Source organism: Polypterus senegalus, chromosome 10 (genome assembly GCF_016835505.1).
Source record: "Polypterus senegalus isolate Bchr_013 chromosome 10, ASM1683550v1, whole genome shotgun sequence".
In the NCBI taxonomy this organism is placed as follows: domain Eukaryota; kingdom Metazoa; phylum Chordata; class Cladistia; order Polypteriformes; family Polypteridae; genus Polypterus; species Polypterus senegalus.
In genome coordinates this window covers 20,476,640-20,499,430 of record NC_053163.1, presented here as the reverse complement: position 1 = coordinate 20,499,430, position 22,791 = coordinate 20,476,640, and the positions used below count along the sequence as shown (strand labels likewise).

General features: G+C 40.4%; 1 protein-coding gene across 1 annotated transcript in view; it reads right to left on the bottom strand.

Moving 5' to 3' along the window:
• Positions 1-15,947: 15,947 nt before the first annotated feature.
• Positions 15,948-22,791, bottom strand: part of LOC120538128 (zinc finger protein 585A-like) — a 38,591-nt gene continuing 31,747 nt past the window's right edge. The window contains exons 3-4 of the mRNA XM_039767562.1: positions 21,000-21,007; positions 15,948-17,754 (exon numbers count right to left, since the gene is read on the bottom strand). Coding sequence (XP_039623496.1) covers positions 16,038-17,754; positions 21,000-21,007 — 1,725 coding nt within the window. The 3' untranslated portion in view covers positions 15,948-16,037. The remainder of the gene's footprint in view (positions 17,755-20,999; positions 21,008-22,791) is intronic.

Below are 22,791 nucleotides of genomic sequence, written 5' to 3'. Positions count from 1 at the left end.
TTTCTGAATTGGAAAATTTCTGATTGGAGTGACGGATGCACAAAGTTTGGTTTATGTAAATTCAGATCCCTTTGTTATTAAAAATGTGGAATTTTACCTTTTCAAGTATACTTCTATCTGGAGTTCTGTCATACCTGAATTGGTTTTTCCATCTCGCCTTTTCTATTGTTTTACTAAGTGTTCCCATCATCCATGCCTTTGTTGAGCATTCTTAAAGGAGCAGTTCACCCAAAATGACGTACCTCGTGTGCTTTGTAGTGGTGTGGAGTCAAGTTTTTAATGTGTTTTTGTGTGGATTGTGTAAAAAAATAGATTGCTACAATTGAAGCCAATAGTGAGCAATGCTGTTCAATTGTAACCAATGTGAGAAACGTCCACCTCGAGGGAGCGAATTTCACATTGCTTATGTCACATGGTCTACATGTTTGTTGTCCAGTTGTATAATCAAAATGGGCAAAACACAGGATTTTTTTCTTCCCTTAGATACTGTTGAGTAAAAATTTCTGGAATAATCCATATCAGTTGCATATCTGAATTATGCCTTCTAACCTCCAAGGGGATTTAATGCTGCATTCCATTTGAAGTTAGAAGCCATTTCCAGGTTACTAGTGGAGTGGCTGTGAGGCTAGGGATCTGCACTGGCAATCGGAAGCACTTTGAGTAGTGAGAAAAGCACTATATAAATGCAAAGAATTATTATTATTATTACTACTTGGGATTTTCAACTCAATTTCCCCTTAGGTCAAATTTCCAACTCAGAAACTTCCATCCATCCATTCATTTTCCAACCTGCTGAATCCGAACACAGGGTCACGGGGGGGTCTGCTGGAGCCAATTCCAGCCAACACAGGGCACAAGGCAGGAACCAATCCTGGGCAGGGTGCCAACCCACCACAGACTCAGAAACTTGGGTCTGGTCTATCAAGTCCAAATTTGTTTAACTTCAGATTATGACGTAAATCCAAAATGGTGACCTTTTATTGAAAAATGTGGTAGTATACTGTTCATTAGCCCTTCTGTCCGTGTCTCATTAAATCAGTCACACACACACACAGTGCTGCCCAACTTTTGTCTGTGGACATGCTGCTATGTTTGGATGCACGAAGAGCTGTGTGGTGTGTTATCAAATGCCATTTTTTCCAATGGATCAAACACACCAATGGTTTTCCTGGAAGTGTCCATATTGTTTTTCCAAATGTTTTATGCTGCTTTCCATTTGAAGTGGGAAGTCAGAATTTCTGAGTTCCTACTTGAAATTTTCAACTGGAATGTCGCACTAACTCAGATTTTGTTTCTCATGGTCTGAGAGTCCTTCAGGTGCCTTTTGGCAAACTCCAGGCGGGCTGCCATGTGCCTTTTACTAAGGAGTGGCCATACATACAGGCCTGATTGGTGGATTGCTGCAGAGATGGTTGTCCTTCTGGAAGGTTCTCCTCTCTCCACAGAGGACCTCTGGAGCTCTGACAGAGTGACCATTGGGTTCTTGGTCACCTCCCTGACTAAGGCCCTTCTCCCCCGATCGCTCAGTTTTGATGGCCAGCCAGCTCTAGGAAGAGTCCTGGTGGTTTCAAACTTCTTCCACTTACGGATGATAGAGGTCACTGTGCTCATTGGGACCTTCAAAGCAGTAGAAATTTTTCTGTAACCTTCCCCAGATTTGTGCCTCGAGACAATCCTGTCTCTGAGGTCTACAGACAATTCCTTTGACTTCATGCTTGGTTTGTGCTCTGACATGAACTGTCAACTGTGGGACCTTCAATAGACAGGTGTGTGTCTTTCCAAATCATGTCCAATCAACTGAATTTACCACAGGTGGACTCCAATTAAGCTGCAGAAACATCTCAAGGATGATCAGGGGAAACAGGATGCACCTGAGCTCAATTTTGAGTTTCATGGCAAAGGCTGTGAATACTTATGTACATGTGCTTTCTCAATTTTTTTATTTTTAATAAATTTGCAGTTCCTAGTTGGAATTTTTAACTGGAATGTCGCACTAACTCAGATTTCCATCTCAGAAACCCTTGTCAAGTTTCAGTTTCTTTGACTTCAGATCAAGATGTCAATCTAAAAAAGCGACATACAATGTGAACTTTAGCGAAAGCTGTACCATTCTACTGTTTTTATTAGCACTTCTGTTTATTCGTGTCCTTAAATCAGTTGTACACACAGTGCCGTCCAACTTCTATCTGTGGACGTGTTACTACAGTGTTTGCATACACAAAATACAAGGTAATGCGTTGTTATCAACTGCTGTTTTTTATGATGGAGCAAACACAACAAAGGCTTTCCTGGGTGCATCCATATTGATTTTCCAAATGTTTTACTAGAACGTCGTCAATGTGAGCGTTATATCATTCCCAGCACCGACATCTGACTTCCAAACTAAATGGAAAGCAGCGTTACTGGAACGTGATCAACTCGGGTGTGACGCCATTCCCAGCACCGACTTCCGAGTTAAAAAGAACGAGGAGGACACCGACACTTATTTGATTTTTTTTTTCTTCCATTTCAGGCAGTGGGTACACTAATTATTACCACAGGACCTCTGTAAATTCGAGACTAGTTAACCCAGGGTTATTTTACACAGAAAAGAGAATGCACAGTCTGTGAAAAGTTACCGACGTCAGCGTTTCGGATGATACTGAATTTACAGTCGTCCTCCGCTAAAAACGACTTTAACCGAACCCAGTTGTAAAACTACACTGGAATAAATGTTTACAAAATCAGGTTTACATTACTGTATGCATCTGATTTAGCCTAGAATGATCATGTTTTTTGTATCATGGTGCTTTTTTTTCTAGTTATATTGAGAAAAATCTGGAAGATCTCAAATTAATGCGATAAAGTGATGTGGAAACAAAGCCATTAAATTATTCTCTTTTCAAAGAAGCGTAATCAGTCTCAGAGTCTCTCTCTCTCTCTCTCTCTCTCTCTCTCTCTCTCTCTCTCTCTCTCTCTCTCTCTATATATATATATATATATATATATATATAGATATAGATATAGATATATATATAGATCTTCAAAGCAGCAGCAATTTTTCTGTAACCTTCCCAGATTTGTGCCTTGAGACAATCCTGTCTCGGAGGTCTATAGACAATTCCTTTGACTTCATGCATATATATATATATATATATATATATATATATATATATATATATATATATATAGATAGATATAATGAGAGAGAGAGAGAGCTTTCGGAAAGTATTCACAGCGCATCACTTTTTCCACATTTGTTTATGTTACAGCCTTATTCCAAAATGGATTAAATTCCTTTTTTTCCTCAGAATTCTACACACAACACCCCATAATGACAACATGAAAAAGTTTACTTGAGGTTTTTGCAAATTTATTAAAAATAAAAACTGAGAAATCACATGTACATAAGTATTCACAGCCTTTGCTCAATACTTTGTCGATGCACCTTTGGCAGCAATTACAGCCTCAAGTCTTTTTGAATATGATGCCACAAGCTTGGCACACCTATCCTTGGCCAGTTTTGCCCATTCCTCTTTGCAGCACCTCTCAAGCTCCATCAGGTTGGATGGGAAGCGTCGGTGCACAGCCATTTTAAGATCTCTCCAGAGATGTTCAATCGATTCAAGTCTGGGCTCTGGCTGGGCCACTCAAGGACATTCACAGAGTTGTCCTGAAGCCACTCCTTTGATATCTTGGCTGTGTGCTTAGGGTCGTTGTCCTGCTGAAAGATGAACCGTCGCCCCAGTCTGAGGTCAAGAGCGCTCTGGAGCAGGTTTTCATCCAGGATGTCTCTGTACATTGCTGCAGTCATCTTTCCCTTTATCCTGACTAGTCTCCCAGTTCCTGCCGCTGAAAAACATCCCCACAGCATGATGCTGCCACCACCATGCTTCACTGTAGGGATGGTATTGGCCTGGTGATGGCGGTGCCTGGTTTCCTCAAACGTGGCGCCTGGCATTCACACCAAAGAGTTCAATCTTTGTCTCATCAGACCAGAGAATTTTGTTTCTCATGGTCTGAGAGTCCTTCAGGTGCCTTTTGGCAAACTCCAGGCGGGCTGCCATGTGCCTTTTACTAAGGAGTGGCTTCCGTCTGGCCACTCTACCATACAGGCCTGATTGGTGGATTGCTGCAGAGATGGTTGTCCTTCTGGAAGGTTCTCCTCTCTCCACAGAGGACCTCTGGAGCTCTGACAGAGTGACCATTGGGTTCTTGGTCACCTCCCTGACTAAGGCCCTTCTCCCCCGATCGCTCAGTTTAGATGGCCAGCCAGCTCTAGGAAGAGTCCTGGTGGTTTCAAACTTCTTCCACTTATGGATGATGGAGGCCACTGTGCTCATTGGGACCTTCAAAGCAGCAGAAATTTTTCTGTAACCTTCCCCAGATTTGTGCCTCGAGACAATCCTGTCTCTGAGGTCTACAGACAATTCCTTTGACTTCATGCTTGGTTTGTGCTCTGACATGAACTGTCAACTGTGGGACCTTCTATAGACAGGTGTGTGCCTTTCCAAATCATGTCCAATCAACTGAATTTACCACAGGTGGACTCCAATTAAGCTGCAGAAACATCTCAAGGATGATCAGGGGAAACAGGATGCACCTGAGCTCAATTTGAGCTTCATGGCAAAGGCTGTGAATACTTATGTACATGTGCTTTCTCATTTTGTTTTAGTTTTAATAAATTTGCAAAAATCTCAAGTAAACTTTTGGACGTTGTCATTATGGGGTGTTGTGTGTAGAATTCTGAGGCTAAAAAAATGAATTTAATCCATTTTGGAATAAGGCAACAACATAACAAAATGTGGAAAAAGTGATGCGCTGTAAATACTTTCTGGATGCACTGTATATGCATAGAAAGATAGATATATATAGATATAGACATAGATATATATATATATATATATATATATATATATATATATATATATATATATATATATATATAGAGATATATATATATATAGAGATATAGAGATATATATATATATATATATATAGAGATATAGAGATATATATATATATATATATATAGAGATATAGATATATATATATATATATATATAGACATATAGATATATATATAGACATATATAGATACATATATACATATACAGACATATATATATATATATATGTATATATATATAGAGATATATATATATATATATATATATATATATAGAGAGAGAGAGAGAGAGAGAGAGAGAGAGAGAGAGAGAGAGAGAGAGAGAGAGAGAGAGATATAGATATATACACTGTGAGTGGAAAAAAAACACACCAAAATGTTTTTCATCACATCTTCAACAATAATCGGCTGATTTACTTAATGTTTGATACAAAGTGTATGTAATATGTTTTCCAACAACACTTGTATTAATTACTCACAAGTTTATACAATGTTCCAAATTTTATCAAAATCGGCCGACTATTGTTGAAGATGTGATGAAAAACATTTTGGTGTGTTTTTTTCCACTCACAGTGTAGATATATATATAGATATATAGACATATATATATATACTCAGCAAAAAAAGAAACGTCCCTTTTTCAGGACTGTGTATTTCAACAATAATGTTTTAAAAATCCAAATAACTTTACAGATCTTCATTGTAAACGGTTTAAACAATGTTTTCCATGCATGTTCAATTAACCATAATCAATTAATTAACATGCACCTGTGGAATGGTCGTTAAGACCTTAACAGCTTACAGAAAGTAGGCATTTAAGGTCACAGTTCTAAAAACACAGGACACTAAAGAGACTTGTCTACCGACTGTGAAAAGACCCAAAGAAAGATGCCCAGGGTCCCTGCTCATCTGCGTGAACGTGCATTAGGTATGCTGCAGGGAGGCATGAGGACTGCTGATGTGGCTAGGGCAATAAATTGCCATGTCCGCACTGTGAGACGCCTAAGACAGCGCTACAGGGAGACAGGAAGGACAGCTGATCATCCTCGCAGTGGAAGACCACGTGTAACAACACCTGCACAGGATCGGTACATCCGAATATCACACCTGCGTGACAGGTACAGGATGGCCACAACAACTGCCCGAGTCACACCAGGAACACACAATCCCTCCATCAGTGCTCAGACTGTCCGCAATAGGCTGAGAGAGGCTGGACTGAGGGCTTGTAGGCCTGTTGTAAGGCAGGTCCTTACCAAACATCACCAGCAACAACGCCACCTATGGGCACAAACCCACCTTCGCTGGACCAGACAGGAGTGGCAAAAAGTGCTCTTCACAGATGAGTCACGGTTTTGTCTCACCAGGGGTGATGGATGGATTCGTGTTTATCGTCGAAGGAATGAGCGTTACACCGAGGCCTGTACCCTGGAGCGGGATCAATTTGGATCGATGGCTAGGGCCATTCCCCCCAGAAATGTCCAGGAACTTGCAGGTGCCTTCGTGGAAGAGTGGGGTAACATCTCACAGCAAGAACTGACAAATCTGGTCCAGTCCATGAGGAGGAGATGCACTGCAGTACTTCAAGCAGCTGGTGGCCACACCAGATACTGACTGGTACTTTTGATTTTGAGCCTCCCTTCATTCAGGGACACATTGTGAAACATTTTAGTTTATGTCTTATGGTGTTGACTCTTTTAGTGTTCATACAAATATTTACACATTAAGTTTACTGAAAGTAAAAACAGTTGAAAGTCAGAGGACGTTTCTGTTTTTTGCTGAGTATATACACACATATATATATATATATATATATATATATATATATATATATATATATATATATATATATATATAGTCATCCAGGAGGTGCTTAGAGTAGAGCCGCTACTCCACCGTATTGAGAGGAGTCAGATGAGGTGGCTCAGGCATCTGATCAGGATGCCTCCTGGTGAGGTGTTCCGGGCACGTCCAACCGGGAGGAGGCCCCGGGGAAGACCCAGGATACGCTGGAGGGACTATGTCTCCTGGCTGGCCTGGGAACGCCTTGGGATTCTCCCGGAAGAGCTGGAAGAAGTGGCCGGAGAGAGGGAAGTCTGGGCCTCTCTGCTTAAGCTGCTGCCCCCGCGACCCGACCCCGGATAAGCGGAAGAGGATCGATGGATGGATGGATATTTATAGATATATATATATATATATATATATAGATATATATATATAGATAGATATATATATATATATATAGATATATATATAGATAGATATATATATAGATATATATATATATATAGATATATATATAGATAGATAGATATATATATAGATATAGATAGATATAGATATACATATAGACATAGACATAGATATAGAGATATATATATACTGTATATATAGATATAGATAAATATAGACATATATATATATATATAGAGAGAGAGAGAGAGAGAGAGATATGTCTATATATAAAGCCAAATCCCACTGAGTCACAAAATCTCCCAAACCATGAGATCTTAGGAGTTGAAATTTAGATTTTTTTAAAGTTTGTCCTGTTTCATTATTATGTGGTCACAGCCACGGGGTACAACTAGTCATTCATAATCTTTAACTCCTCAAAACATCATATTCCAATTTTTCCCAATACCCATTAAATAAAGTCAATTTAATTTAAACTTAAACACGTTTTATGTACGTGACTATCCTATTTTTGCATAAACGTTGCGCCCCTTTTTTGCATTGTGGTCTAAAGGATCCCCCACACCTTTGTAGAGTTGTAAAGAGAGTTCAAGATTGTTTGTTAATTGATTTTTATTTGATTGCTGCTGTTTTTCCGTGGTTGTGGAAGTTAATTTATATTACATTTTTTTGATATACTGGCAAACTCCTCACACACCCAACATCACAAAAGAATCTTTTTCTTTGCTTCCAATACAGCCTGGTAATGAATGGATTGGGTGAAAAGTGCAATCTATGGAGGAATATTTTGGACATACATAAATAAATGTGCAAATAATTAAAAACCGCATGAAATTTGAGCATAAATAAGGAATCAACCAAACTAAATGAAAAGGAAGTAGATTCAGTGTTATGATTTATTTTTAGATGTGACAGTATGGCAGTGAATGGCACAAGCTCAGGCGAAGTCTTTTTGATATGGATGATTAATAATCTGTAAAAGAAGAGGATGTGACCAGAGATCTGCGGTGGGATGTTGGCTTGTGCAGATCAGTAAGCTCTTTGGGTACCCATCTTGTGCAAACTTTACTGAACACCAAGTCATCATGTAGCTATTTCATATGCAGATCCATAGATAATCTCCAAATGGACAGAAACACAAAACAATATAATCTGTTGGCTATTTCAGATGAAGGCATTCACCATGACAAAGTGGGCTTGTGTGACCAATGTTGATGGTCGACCAGATCGAGCTTCGTTCGTCACCCTTGTTCTTCTTTTTGTCAAGTCCTGCAGTGTTCACTTCCATACTTGAGCCGTGGTGAATTTCAGCAGGTTCCACTCCCCTCTGCCCAAAGAAGTCTCACTTAGACGTGTTGTGCAGCCCTGCAGTTGGAGTGCTCATGTTTCATTTGGTCTTGGCTTTAATCAGACTAATGGCAGAGCACTGCAATCTGTGTATTCGAGTTACCCATAAGCCATCATGACCGTGTTGAATTGCGTCACCTTCTATCCATTTTGGTGACCACATAATCTTCAAATTGCCTTTACTTTCTGATTTTGCCATGTATTCAAAAGTTGATGTGTTCAAATGGAAACACAAAGGAATGGTAAATTCTCCACTTGAATATCTGAAGCCGATATCAGATATCAACTGTAGCAAATGAAGAAACATATTTTCGCCAACGTAATTTTCAGATTGTCCTAAAATGAAGTGCAATTTGTCAGCATTTAATGCGAGCCATCCCAAGATCGTGAGTAAAAGAGTTTTATAATCACAGTAACTATTTACAAAGTTTACATCATGTAGCAGTACACTAAGGCTGCCCTGCTATTTACATAATTTTCAAAAACTGAACAAAACACTGCAGTGGAAGGATTCACGTTTTACGTGTGCCCAGCTCCTAAACACATTGAGCGTAATGACATATACAAGCTCTATACGAAGCTCACTTATAAAATGTGTGTTCTTTTACAGTAGGTGACTTATAAGAACATAATTTCTGGTACAACAGGTTCACTTTCACCATAAGGGGTACTGGCTACCATTTATGACTTGCACCAATGAACGTTTATGTAATGCCAAGCCAGTAAGTTGAAGTTAGTACCTTAAAAAGAGAGACGATTCTGCATTTATTATTGTTACTGAGGTCACAAACATTAATCGCTAGATATTTCTTCAAAAGTTTTACTGTATATGATCCAAAAGTTTGATTGAGTTGTGTAAAACAAAGCCACCATATAAGAGTAGGGCACAATTACAATGAATGAATCTGCTGATTGGCATTATGGTGGCACCAGTGACAGATCCTGGAGTCATTCATCTGTGTTGAGTCTGCAGTCACCACCCTCCATGTGTCTTCTCCATGTATTCCTGTTTTCTCTTCACGTCGTAAAGACATATGGATCAGGAATGACTGCACTTGTACGATGGAAGGTGGGTTTGCGTATGAAAGTACTCTGTATGGTGTTGGTCCTTGCCCAGTGCTGCCAGGATAGGCTCTCGCTTCTCGACTAAGTTGGGATGTGGACAGATGGGTGACACTCTGCTGTAGACACTTAGGGGGTTATTTCTATTGCTTGGTGTTACTATATGGATTGGCACCAGATTATGAGGGCATTATGTGTGTTTAGTGAACTGTATGGTACTTCATGCACTTGTACCCAATAAAGTGGGAACTAATCCTGCATAAAGTGCCACTTTATCAAATCACACAGCCACATTGGATGTGTTTAGAGTTTCCGGCCGGTCAAATGCATGTCTTTGAACTATGGAAAGATAATCCAGAGACCCAGGAGGAACGTCATGTTAATCACCAGCACAGAAGGCCTTCCAGTACAGAATAGAACTGGAGCCCAAACACCCGAGAGTGCCAGCCACCATCCCACTGTGCTTCCTGGGTTCTTTATTTGAATCATGAAACAGCACCTGAGAACCGTGTTCACCCCCTTGGAAGTTTTGACAATTTATTGCTTTGTGCCCTTGTGAAACTTTTAAATCTGTAAAAAAAAATTCAGTCTCCGTTTTCCGATGTATCTCTACGTTTTAGGGTCCCCTGATACCAAAAACATCTACCGTATATACTCGCGGATAAGTTCTCCTATGGATAAGTCGGGACTTGCTTTTACCATATAATTTGGTATTTTATAATGTCGGTCGTATAAGTCGAATATGGAAAACTCACGCTATTGGTCCAAGAGATTATGATATGCTAAAGCCCACCTGAGAGAGTAACCACGGAGCACACTGCCTTTTTTTTTTTTTATGTATCGTACCTACGTGACCACACGGTAAGACCCGAACTATTCCGAAGTGACGTTTGCACTGATTTGTGTTTTTTGTATCTCACACCCTCATACACCTTTATCGTAAGAGCATCCCTTATCTACAATGGAGCGTTCAATCAGAAGAAAATATGAAGCTGGCTTTAAATTAAACATCATTGAAGTAGCGAAAGAAATTGGTAACTGTTCTGCTGTAACAAAATTCAATACATCTGAGTAACTGATGCAAGATTGGAGGAGGCAAGAAGATGTAAAAAAAATAATGTGTTGTATTTTTGAACGGGCAGATAAGTCAGGGTCTGATTTTATGATCGATTGTTCACGTTTCAAGACCCGACTTATACGTGAGTATATACAGTATATCTCGATGATGGGTGTTAGTGTGTGTGTTTGTGTCCTAGTTTCTTGAGGACAGTCTACAGCTAAAACAGCTGGATGGAAAAATACCAAACTCAACTCTTAAACCTGTTATGAGATGACAATGTGTGGATTCGTTTTTGTGCCAAATCGTGCAAGACGAAGAGGCACTCTAGAGCAGGGGTGCCCAGACTTTTTCGGCTTGTGCGTTACTTTCAAAATGACCAGGTCGAAATGATCTACCTACATTAAAAATATCCATCTATCTATCGATATATATATTTTATATATATATAGATAGATATATAGATAGATATAGATATATAGATATAGAGATAGATATAGATAGATATATATACTAAGTATACTTTATACATAAAATTATATGTTAGCATACCTTGCATAACTGAATAACCTTTATGGCACAATAACAATTCAATACATTTATGGTCACTACAGTATTTAAGATTTAATAATCTTCATGTGGGAAAAGGCTAACTCGCATAAATAAGTAGAGCCGAATAATGCTGTCAAGGAGGTAGCTCTTGGAAGGACTTCTTCTGCTTAATGATCGAGTGACTCACCCAGAACGATGCTTCGGTGTGTCTGCCTTTGCTTTTGAATTCAACTGAGTGAAAAATGACAGCTGTCCGATTAACTGCGATTTTAGTTCCCTCTCTTTTCTCTTTCTCAGATCGCCTTTTGGAAGGAAGTCAGTTTCGTAGTTTTTATGAACAGTTCGAAAGTGCCTTTCCACATTTTCCTTCTTTGGAATAGCAATGATAGATTGACAGATCAGACAAACGTACTTCGATTGTGACATTGTGAGAGAAAAAAATCCTCTTCCAATTCCACATCCAGCCCATACCCTCCCCAAACAAATTTCTTTTTAAATCCCTTCTTTAGTCGATATAAATTAGAAGGCTAACTAGATCACTTAGATAGCCGGAGTTTTGCAGTAGCTTGCGCGTTTGATCGTGCGTGCGGGATGACCAGTGTGTTAGAAGAAAAGAGATCACAGACTGGCCGCCCTGCATGTCAATCAAGTGGCAAATGCCATAGAGAGGATATATGATAGACTAATGTTTAAAAAAATTTTTTTGAATGCAACGCGATCTACCGGTTAATCGCGATGAACGTCTTGGGCACCCCTGCTCTAGAGGAACTCTCAAATATTGTAATTCTGCAATTAATTAGGAATTCTTCTCATCAATTGCTATCAGAATGACTTATTTTGTGATCCGAAAGATCAGCAGCAGAGTGGTAAATAATTATTGAAATGTTAGAGAATAGTTTGGGTAACTTGGTTCTGAGGGCGCATGGCCTACTGCTGCTCACGTCCACATTTTCCTTCTACCATACAATGGATTTTTTTTTTTTCTTTGCACTGATCCACAGAAAAAGATGTTAAAACAACCCTCTGCAAAGTGCTGTAAATTAATTACAAATATAAAACACAAAAAAACAAATCACATAAGCATTTAATATGACACCCCTAAATCCTCACTGGTGCAGCCAACTGGTTTTAGCAGTCACAGAATCAGTTCAATGGAGACCACCTGGGTGAGGTTTCAATTCATTTTGTTATAAATCCACCACATCTAGAAGGTCCAGCTTGTGGGGAGTTAATATGGTGGCCTAACATACCCAATGAAGACAAATGAGCAGGCCAAGCATAAGGATTCACCCCCTTCAGGTCACTTTGGCAGCCATGACAGCCTTGGGTCTGTGTACTTAGGTCTTTATCAGCTTTGCACATCTGGTTGTGGCCATTTTCCTCCTCATTCTTCTTTGCAAAACGCATCAGATTGCACAGGAAGTTGTGAGTGAACAGCCTTTATCAAGTCCAATCAGAAATTCTCTAATGGATGAAGACCTGAACTCTTACTTACTCTGGGACATTAAAACTGTTCATTTCAGCCTTTCCTGTGTAGCTCTGGCTTTATGCTTTTGGTCATTGTCATGATAGCAAACAGATCTTCTGACATTCTTACAGACTGCATCAGCTTTTCGTCCAGAAATTTGCTCATTTTTGCTGCACTCACATTCCCTCTACATTTGCAACCCTTCCAATGCCTGCTGCAGAGGAACATCTCCACAGCCTGATGCTACCACCACTCTGCTCCATGATGGAAGATGGCGTGTTTTTGAGTTTAAACAGGGCTTTTAGTCTGATGACCACAGACCATCTGATCAGACCATAGAACATTCTTCCAGCTGACTTCCGAGTCTCCCATGTACCTTCTGCTGAGACGCCACACGCATTTATTCAATTTTTTTGACGGGGTGAATGGTGACGCATTTGGGCATCAGTAGTTGTCTGCGCAGTCCCTCCTCTCTTGGTCAGTGTAGCTTGTAACTCATTCAGAATTCTCATTGATCTCTTGGTTGCCTCCTTTTTTGGTCATCTTCTTGTATGATCATTCAGTTTTTTGTTTTTAGACAGCTAAGTCACACTCTATTTATTTATTAACGTTTGATTTAGCTGCACTCCAAAGGGTATTCGGTGACTTGGGTATTTTCTTGTCCCCATCCTTTAACTTGTGCGTTTCAATCACCTTTTCATGGAATTGCGTGTAATGTCCTTAGTATCTTCATCGTAGACATTAGTCCACCGTACTGACTCACCACAAATTGGACCTTCCAGATACCGGAGTGCGTTTAGATGGCAATCAACTGAAACCCTGGACAGGTGATCTCTGTTGAACTAAAAGTGGGACTTCTAAAACCAGTGGGCCGCACCATTGATGATTTAGGGGCGAATATCTAATTGATTAAAAAAAAAAAAAGAATTTGCTCTGTGATCTTTCATATTGTTAGTTGATTTGTTGTTACGTTTATTTTAATTGATTTATCAATTGTTAATCTATGATTGTAAATGTATTCGTTATTACATCTTTTCACTTGTGGCGATCAACTTTTGTTAGCAGTCCTACTACACTTGCTGAACAAAAAGACCATGGCCTAATGTTACTCGATTATGTTTTTCCTCTGTTGTAAGTCCCTTTCGGATTAAAGTGTCTGCCCAGCAAATAAATATAAATGAAAATAAATGCTAATGTGATAGATTTATAATTAATTTAGACCACTTTGCTGTACCTCGGTACTGTGTCTCTTCGGAGAATCCTTGGATACCGCCAGTTTGCCTTTGTGTTGAATGAGCGGTTGCTCACTGGAGTCCCGAATAAGGCAGATTGTGAGGGAACGTCAGTTACGGCCATGTGGCGCGATTCACAGAGGGTGATCCCCCTCACAGGATCCTCATTGTTGAGGACCCGAGCAATTGGACCAGGCCAAGGGGACCACCACGTACAGTTGTGCTTGAAGGTTTGTGAACCCTTTAGAATTTTCTATATTTCTGCATAAATATGACCTAAAACATCATCAGATTGTCCTAAACGTAGATAAAAAGAAACCAGTTAAACAAATGAGACAAAAATATTATACTTGGTCATTTATTTATTGAGGAAAATACTCGAATGTTACATATTTGTGAGTGGCAAAAGTATGTGAACCACTAGGATTTGCAGTTAGTTTGAAGGTGAAATTTGAGTCCGGTGTTTTCAATCAATGGGATGACAATCAGGTGTGAGTGGGCACCCTGTGTTATTTAAAGAACAGGGATCAATGAAAGTCTGCTCTTCACAACACATGTTTGTGGAAGTGTATCATGGCACGAACAAAGGAGATTTCTGAGGACCTCACAAAAAGAATTGTTGATGCTCATCAGGCTGGAAAAGGTTACAAAACCATCTCTAAAGAGTTTGGACTCCATCAATCCACAGTCAGACAGATTGTGTTCAAATGGAGGAAATTCAAGACCATTGTTATCCTCACCAGGAGTGGTCGACCAACAAAGATCATTCCAAGAGCAAGGTGTGTAATAGTTGGCTAGGTCACAAAGGACCCCAGGGTAACTTCTAAGCAACTGAAGGGCTCTCTCATATTGGCTAATGTTCATGTTCATGAGTCCACCATCAGGAGAACACTGAACAACAATGGTGTGCATGGCAGGGTTGCAAGGAGAAAGCCACTGCTCTCCAAAAAAAACATTGCTGCTCGTCTGCATGTTTTCTAAAGATCACGTGGACAAACCAGAAGGCTATTGGAAGAATGTTTTGTGGACGGATGAGACCAAAGTAGAACTTTTGGGTTTAAATGAAAAGCGTTATGTTTGGAGAAAGGAAAACACTGCATTCCAGCATAAGAACCTTATCCCATCTGTGAAACATGGCGGTGGTAGTATCATGGTTTGGGCCTGTTTTGCTGCATCTGGGCCAGGATGGTTTGCCTTCATTGATGGAACAATGAATTCTGAATTATATCAGAGAATTCTAAAGGAAAATGTCAGAACATCTGTCCATAAACTGAATCTCAAGAGAAGGTGGGTCATGCAGCAAGACAACGACCCTAAGCACACAAGTCGTTCTACTAAAGAATGGTTAAAGAAGAATAAAGTGAATGTTTGGGAATGGCCAAGTCAAAGTCCTGACCTTAATCCAATCGAAATGTTGTGGAAGGACCTGAAGCGAGCAGTTCACGTGAGGAAACCCACCAACATCCCAGAGTTGAAGCTATTCTGTACGGAGGAATGGGCGGTGTGCAGGAATGATCAACAGTTACCAGAAACATTTAGTTACAGTTATTGCTGCAAAGGGGAGTCACACCAGATACTGAAAGCAAAGGTTCACATACTTTTGCCACTCACAAATATGTAACATTCGATCATTTTCCTTAATAAATAAATGACCAAGTATAATATTATGTCTCATTTGTTTAACTGGTTTCTCTTTATCTACTTTTAGGACTTGATGTTTTAGGTCATATTTATGCAAAAATATAGAAAATTCTAAAGGGTTCACAAACTTTCAAGCACAACTGTAACACCTGGCTGTGGCAGATAGACAGTCATTTCCAGAGGGTGGGACCGGACCACATGTCTACCTGAGGGGGATCCTGAAGTATTCTGTCATATGGCGGGTGTTGTAACACGCTATACCAGAGCAGGACTTGACCTGACTTTAAAGTGATCTGTTTTCACTTTGACATCACAGGGACTGCTGATCAGTGTCAAACTGCCAAATTCAGTTCTCCGTGTATAACAAGAAAATATATTAAAAAAAAAAAAAAACTTCCAAGAAGGCGAATGCCTTTGATAGGCCCTGCATGTGCTGCGGTTCCATGATAACATATTTCACATTTTGTGGACTTGTCTTATGGCTCGCCAGGGCCAGCGTGAAACATTGCATAATAATGCAGTGTCCCAAACGACCTCACTGAGGTGTGTAGCGGAGATTTCACCCTAATGCATACGGTGGTCAGGGGCACTTTAGACATTTCAGCGTTTCTTCTTTTGACCAGTATGGATTTTCTGGTGCCGTTTGAGGTTGCTTTGACAAATAAAGGACATGGCACATTCAGTACAACTGTATGGCTTTTCACCAGTATGAATCCTCTGGTGAACCTTAAGGTTGTATAAGAGATAAAAGGCTTTTCCGCAGTCATTACAGATGTAGGGTTTCTCGCCACTGTGAATCCTCTGGTGCTTTTTAAGGCTGTACTTAACAGTAAAGGTCTTGCCGCAGTCGGCGCACATGTACGGCTTTTCTCCAGTGTGAATTATCTGGTGAGTCCTTAGGCTTCTTTGCAAATTGAAGCTTTTCCCACAGTCCGTACAACTGTATGGTTTCTCCCCACTGTGAATCCTCTGATGTCTCTTAAAGTTGTTCAGAATGCTGAATGCCTTCCCGCACTCCATACAACTGTACGGTTTTTCACCCGTGTGGACTCTCAGGTGACTTTTTAGGTAGTCTAACAGTTGGAAGGATTTCCCACAGTCGGCACATCTGTGCGGTTTCTCCCCAGTGTGAATCTTTTGGTGTCTTTTAAGGTTATTTTTCCAACTGAAACAGCGGCCACATTCTGCGCAGCTGTACGGTTTCTCGTTTGTGTGCGTCAGCCGGTGGGCTTTGAAGCTGTCTCGATGCTTGAAAGACTTCCCACATTCAGAACACTTGTATGGCTTCTCATTGAAGAAAACTTGCTGGTGTGTTTGAAGGTTTGCTAAGTAATGGAAGGTCTTCCAGCACTCGGTGCAAATGTACGATTTCTTGGCACCGTTGTGAACTCTCTGGTGAAATTTAAAGTCATCGTAAAAAGGGAAGATCTTCCCACATTCTGGGCAGCTGAACGGTTTCTCTCCAGTGTGAACTCTTTGGCCGACTTTCATATTGGTTTCTTGTTTAAATGTCTTCCCACAATTTATGCAGCTGTAGGGTTGCTCGCCAGCGTGAGACCTCTGGTGTTCACTTAGGGAGGCCAAATCGCCGCACACTTGACCACATTCGTGACAGCTGTATTGTTTGGACCCTTGGTGAACCAACTTGTGCTGCTTAAGTTTTCCCAGCAACCGAAACTTTTTCCCACACTCCTTGCAGCCGTACAGTTTCACCTTTGCATGAGATCTCTGGTGTCTTTTCAGGGAAGATAACTGACTGTAGGTCTTCCCGCATTGGGCACAAGACACCGGTTTCTTTAGAGTTTTAAACATCCTTTCAGGTAGTTCCCGATTTTTAAACATGTTCTTGCTTTCATTCCTAGCCGCCGACCATCTGCCACCCAAGTAGCCAGACGGCCTTTCCTCCATCGTGGAGACATCTTCAATTACGACCTCTGTGGAGCAAACCTCCGACTTAATATGTGAAAAAATGTCCATGTCAAAGACCTCCTCTTTGATCTGAGAAAATTCCAGCTCCCTGATGTCTCCCATCAGGTGGACAGACATTTGGTCACTGACCTCTTCTTTAATGCGAACAGATCCCTGCTCCCTGATTGGCTCTTTGAGGAAAGTCGGTCCATAATATACGGCGTCCTGTGGGACGTGTATGATGTTCATTTTTGTGTCTTCCTCCTCGCAATATCTGGAACTTTGTGGTAGCCTCCTGCTTTCATTTTCATAACCGTTCATCTTTATAGCTCCCAGGATCGTCAAACAATGGTCTGAGTTCATGATGCCCTGTTTCACATGGACCATTTCTCTAAAACACCTTGAATACCTGAAAGAAAGCAAAACCACAGACGTTTGACACATTCAACATAAGGTGAATCTTCTATCCATCCATCCATTCATTTACAATTCCAAATTATATTCAATTTCATGGTTGTTGGGCAAGCTAATGTTTTTAATGCTGGCAACTGACTACTTTGTAAACCTTTGATTACAGCTTATTATGAGAATCAATCAATAAATTATTTAACAGAAATCACAACTGCAGTAGTAATATGGTCTTAAAGAAAGAAACAATCTAAATGACCAATCTATTATTACAGAAATCGGGAGTGGTCTCCCCTCGACTTTCTCATATACTCAGATATGGGGATGGATATCTGAGGAGTAAACCGCAAGACAAATTATTATATTTTTATATTATGTACATTAAAGAACCAACAGCAACATATCAGGTCAAATTAATAATACAGGTGCATCTCAATAAATTAGAATATCATTGAAAAGTGAATGCAATTCAAAAAGTGAAACTCCTATAATATATAGATTAATTACACACAGTGATATTTCAAGAATTCCTTTCTTTCTTTTCAATTTGCCGATTATGGCCTACAGGTAATAAAAACTCAAAATTCAGTATCTCAGAAAATTAGAACACTACATAAGACTAAGAAAAAAAAAAGATTTTTAATACAGAAATGTTGGCCTACTGAAACGCACGTCCATGTACACACTCAATACTTGGTGAATTACTGCGTCAATGTAATGCATGGAGATGATCAGCCTGTGGCTCTGCTGAGGTGTTCTGGAAGCCCAGGATGCTTTGACCGCGGCCTTCAGCTCGTCTACATTGTTGGCTCTGGTGTATCATCTTCCTCTTGATAGATTCTCTATGGGGTTTAGGTCAGGTGAGTTTGCTGGCCAATCGAGCACAGTGATACCACGGTCACTAAACCAGGTATTGGTACTTTTGGCAGTGTGGGCAGGTGCCAAGTCCTGCTGGAAAATGAAATCAGCATCTCCATGCAGCTTATCAGCAGAGTGAAGCATGAAGAGATCTAAAATTTCCTGGTAGACAGCTGTGCAGACTTTGGACTTGATAAAACACAGTGGACCGATACCAGCAGATGACATGGCTCTCCAAATCATCACTGACTGTGGAAACTTCACACTGGACCTCAAGCAACTTGGATTCTGAGCCTCTCCACTCTTCCTCCAGACTCTGGGACCTTGATTTCCAAAGGAAATGCAAAATTTACTTTCATCAGAGAACATAACTTTGGACCAGTCAGCAGCAGTCCAGTCCTTTTTGTCTTTAGCCCAGGCGAGACGCTTCTGACGCTGTCTCTTGTTCAAGAGTGGCTTGACACAAGGAATGTGACGGCTGAAACCCATGTCTTGCATACGACCTCAAACAACTTGGATTCTGAGCCTCTCCACTCTTCCTCCAGAGACCGGGACCTTGATTTCCAAATGAAATGCAAAATTTACTTTCATCTGAAAAGAGGACTTTGGACCACCAAGCTGTTAACAGTCCAGTCTGTTTTCTCCTTAGCCCAGGTAAGGTGCTTCCGACGTCTCTGGTTCAGTAGCAGCTTGACACAAGAAATGCTGTGACAGTTGTAGCCCACATCCCAGATACACATGTCTGTGTGTGGTGGCTCTTGAAGCACTGACTCCAGTTGCAGTTCACTCCTTGGGAATCTCCCCCAAATTCTTGAATGGGCTGTGCTTCACAATCCTCTCAAGGCTGCCGTTATCCCTGTTGCTTGTGCACCTTTTTCTGCTCTCACATTTTTTCTTTCCACTCAACTTTCCATTAATATGTTTGGATGCACCACTCTGTGAACAGCCAGCTTCTTTAGCAATGACCTTTTGTGGCTTCCCCTCCTTGTGGAGAGAGGGTCTCAATGACTGTCTTCTGAACAACGGTCAAGTCTGCAGTCTTCTCCATGATGTGGCCTACTGAACCAGACTGAGAGACCATTTAAAGGCTCAGGACACCTTTGCAGGTGTTTTGGGCTAATTAGCTGAGTGGAGTGCGACACCAGGAGTCTACAATAGTGAACTCTTCCACAATCTTCTAATTTTCTGAGATACTGAATTTTGGGTTTTCATTAGCTATAAGCCATAATCAGCAAAATCAAAAGAAATTAACACTCTGCATGTAATGAATCTATATCATATATGAGTTTCACTTTTTGAATTGAATTACTGATATAAATGAACTTTTCAATGATATTCTAATTTATTGAGATGCACCTGTATCTTGAACAATTATTATAAATGGAAAGTAGAATAAATTGGACTCTGCAGCTGCATGAATAAAAAAGTACCACTTCCGGTTTGTGGAAATAACCCAAAAGTTAATAGGAATCTACATTTTGTACTTAATACTTGTATGCAAAATTTGGTTGACCTAAGTGAAAGCGTACTCAAGTTATTGTGTTTACATAAAGAGACAGACAGACAGACGTAATTTAAGAAAAAACGGTATTTTTCAGACTCAGGGAGGTCTAAAACATTGAGATTCATCAAAATCTCGAAATCAAACTTTTGGACGACTATAATACTTTCCCTATATAGCACTTTGTATATGAGAAAGTAAAAACTGAATACAATGCAATTAGATTTAATTAAACATTACACTTTAATAGGGTTTGCTGACAGCAACATTTACTGTTCTACAAGACGTAGCTTAGCTACAACTCTCAACTCTAAAGGGGTCCCAGTGGGTCTTCAGAGCGATGCCATAGGGCAGGGATGTCCAACTCCGGTCCTGGAGGGCCACAGAGGCTGCAGGTTTTCATTCTAACCATCTTCTTAATCAGTGACCAGTTGCTGTTCATGAACTTCTTTTCTCTTAATTACAATTGACTTGCCTCAAACCCAGGATTGTTTTGTTTTTCCTTAACTAGCAGCCAAAGAATAATGAGACATGAAACAAGCCGAAATATGACCTGTGCCCATCAAACAGTATGTGAAAGTAAAGAAAGGTGAAGGTCTCAGTAAGGCCGATCTTCTCCGGTCACCAAAACATTTTGACAGTGGTCTTAGAAAAAAGCAGAATCAACAGTTTTGGGAAATGTCTACTGTGGCAGAATGAGAGTAGCAATAAACCATAGAATGAAATAACGGGTTTAATTAACAGCAAGAATCGGCTTCTCATTAAGAACCTGGGAGGACTCTGAAAGCCTGACTTAGCTGGTCATCTGTCAGCTCGTTTCACGTCTCATTTCTGTTTGGCCGCCATTTAATGAAGAAAAGAATCAAGTCAGAGGACTGACTCCTTACCAGCAGGGCTGTTGAAATGAACAGAAAAGAAATAGCAGTGAGAACTAGTCACGGATCTGGAAAAGGATTGGCACGGAAACCTTCAGCCACTGCGGTCCTCCAGGATCGGCGTTGGACAACCCTGCCCTATGGCATCGCTCTGAAGACCCACTGGGACCCCTTTAGTTTTAAGAGTGCAGCATGGCCTTGGGAAGCCCCAATTAAATACCACACTGGCCCCATGTGGGGGCTGCTATAAGGTGCCCCTTAGTGAAGCTCCCTCAGTAGCTCAAAATGGGCTAATGGCTGGTAGTGCAAGTTCAGGAAGTCCCTCATTGGCACAGTGATGGTTTCCCACTTTATAATGTTTTACTGCAGAATAAGTAATGCTGTGAATTACTACTTTTAATGGGCTTTAGATTTTGCTTGTAGAAGTAGAAATAGCAATTTCAATGACTTCAATAAGTACTGTTTTAGTTGGTGAAAATTGCACCATTTCTGTATTTATTATTAGTAATGTTTTCATGTTCAGTGATGTAACATTGCAAAAAAAAAAAAAACAAAAAACAAATAATGGAAAAGAGTTTTGTAAGAATACAAAGTTTAAAGCAACATTAGTGTTGTGTTTTTTATTTTTCTTATTAATTAATAAATTGTAAATCTGACGCATAATTTAAATTAAAAAAAAGTTTTAAGGAAAGGAGCAGTAAGGAGTGGTGCAGTGGTAGTGCTGCTCCTCACAGTAAGGAGACCGGGGTTCATGTCCTGGATCCTCCCAGTATGGAGTCTGCACGTTTCCCCCGAGTCCATGTTTGTTTGTTTGTTTGTTTGTTTCCACCAGCTGCTCTGGTTTCTTCTCACAGTCCAAAATTACACAGATTAGGTGGACTGGTGGTGCTACACTGGCCCGATGCTGTGTGTGTGTGAGTGAGTGAGTTCACCCTGCGATGGACTGGCATCCTGTCCAGGGGTTGTTCCTACCTGTGCCCATTGCTTGCTGGGATAGGCAGCTGGTGCCCTGCATCCCTACTCTGGATAAGCGGGTACAGAAGATGGATGGATGGTCTAGTAAAGTATGGACTTTTATCAGGTGCATGACCAGCTTTGAACTCGCTCTCTGTTTGTCCACACGAGGCCAATGTTGCTCAGACGTGCAAATCTCAATGGGTCTTTGTTGAAGGTTTGCTGTTTCATTTATTGGGGCTCGTCCAGCTTTTTTTTTTTGCTGTGTTACAAAACTGAACACAAAACCATCACCGATGATATATAAAAAGTTGTGCGATTTTAGTCAATAGAAATAACCAAGATTTTTTTTGAAGTTAATTAATAGTTCCTTTTGAAGTCAAATCGTTATTTATACTTCTACAATCAAACTTAAACAAACATTAAAAAGTGGGAAACTATGGGGTAGTGATGACACTGGACAGCGTTACCAACCCATCAGTGGTCCAGTGGAGGACGTGCACTGCACTTTGCTAAGGGACCCCTTGTGGCAGCCCCTCATTGAGCCAGCGCAGTATTTAGCTGGAGCTTCCTAAGCTCACACTGCCCATGATCTGCTCACAGGGGGCTACGCTGTGCCTGTCTGCTGGGGGAATGTCTCCTCAAGACTAAAGTTAAAATTCACTTATTACAATGCAATGATGAAGAAAAATGAGGAATTTATAAACATGAGGGGGGTGCTGAGCTCCTTTGTGGACGGGCAATTGTAAAATGTACTTATGACAATAGGAAATGTTTGGGCATGTGTTGGAAATTAGAGTTGTTTTTTAAAATTCAGTTCTTTCTGAATATTTCAAGGATGTGTTGTTGA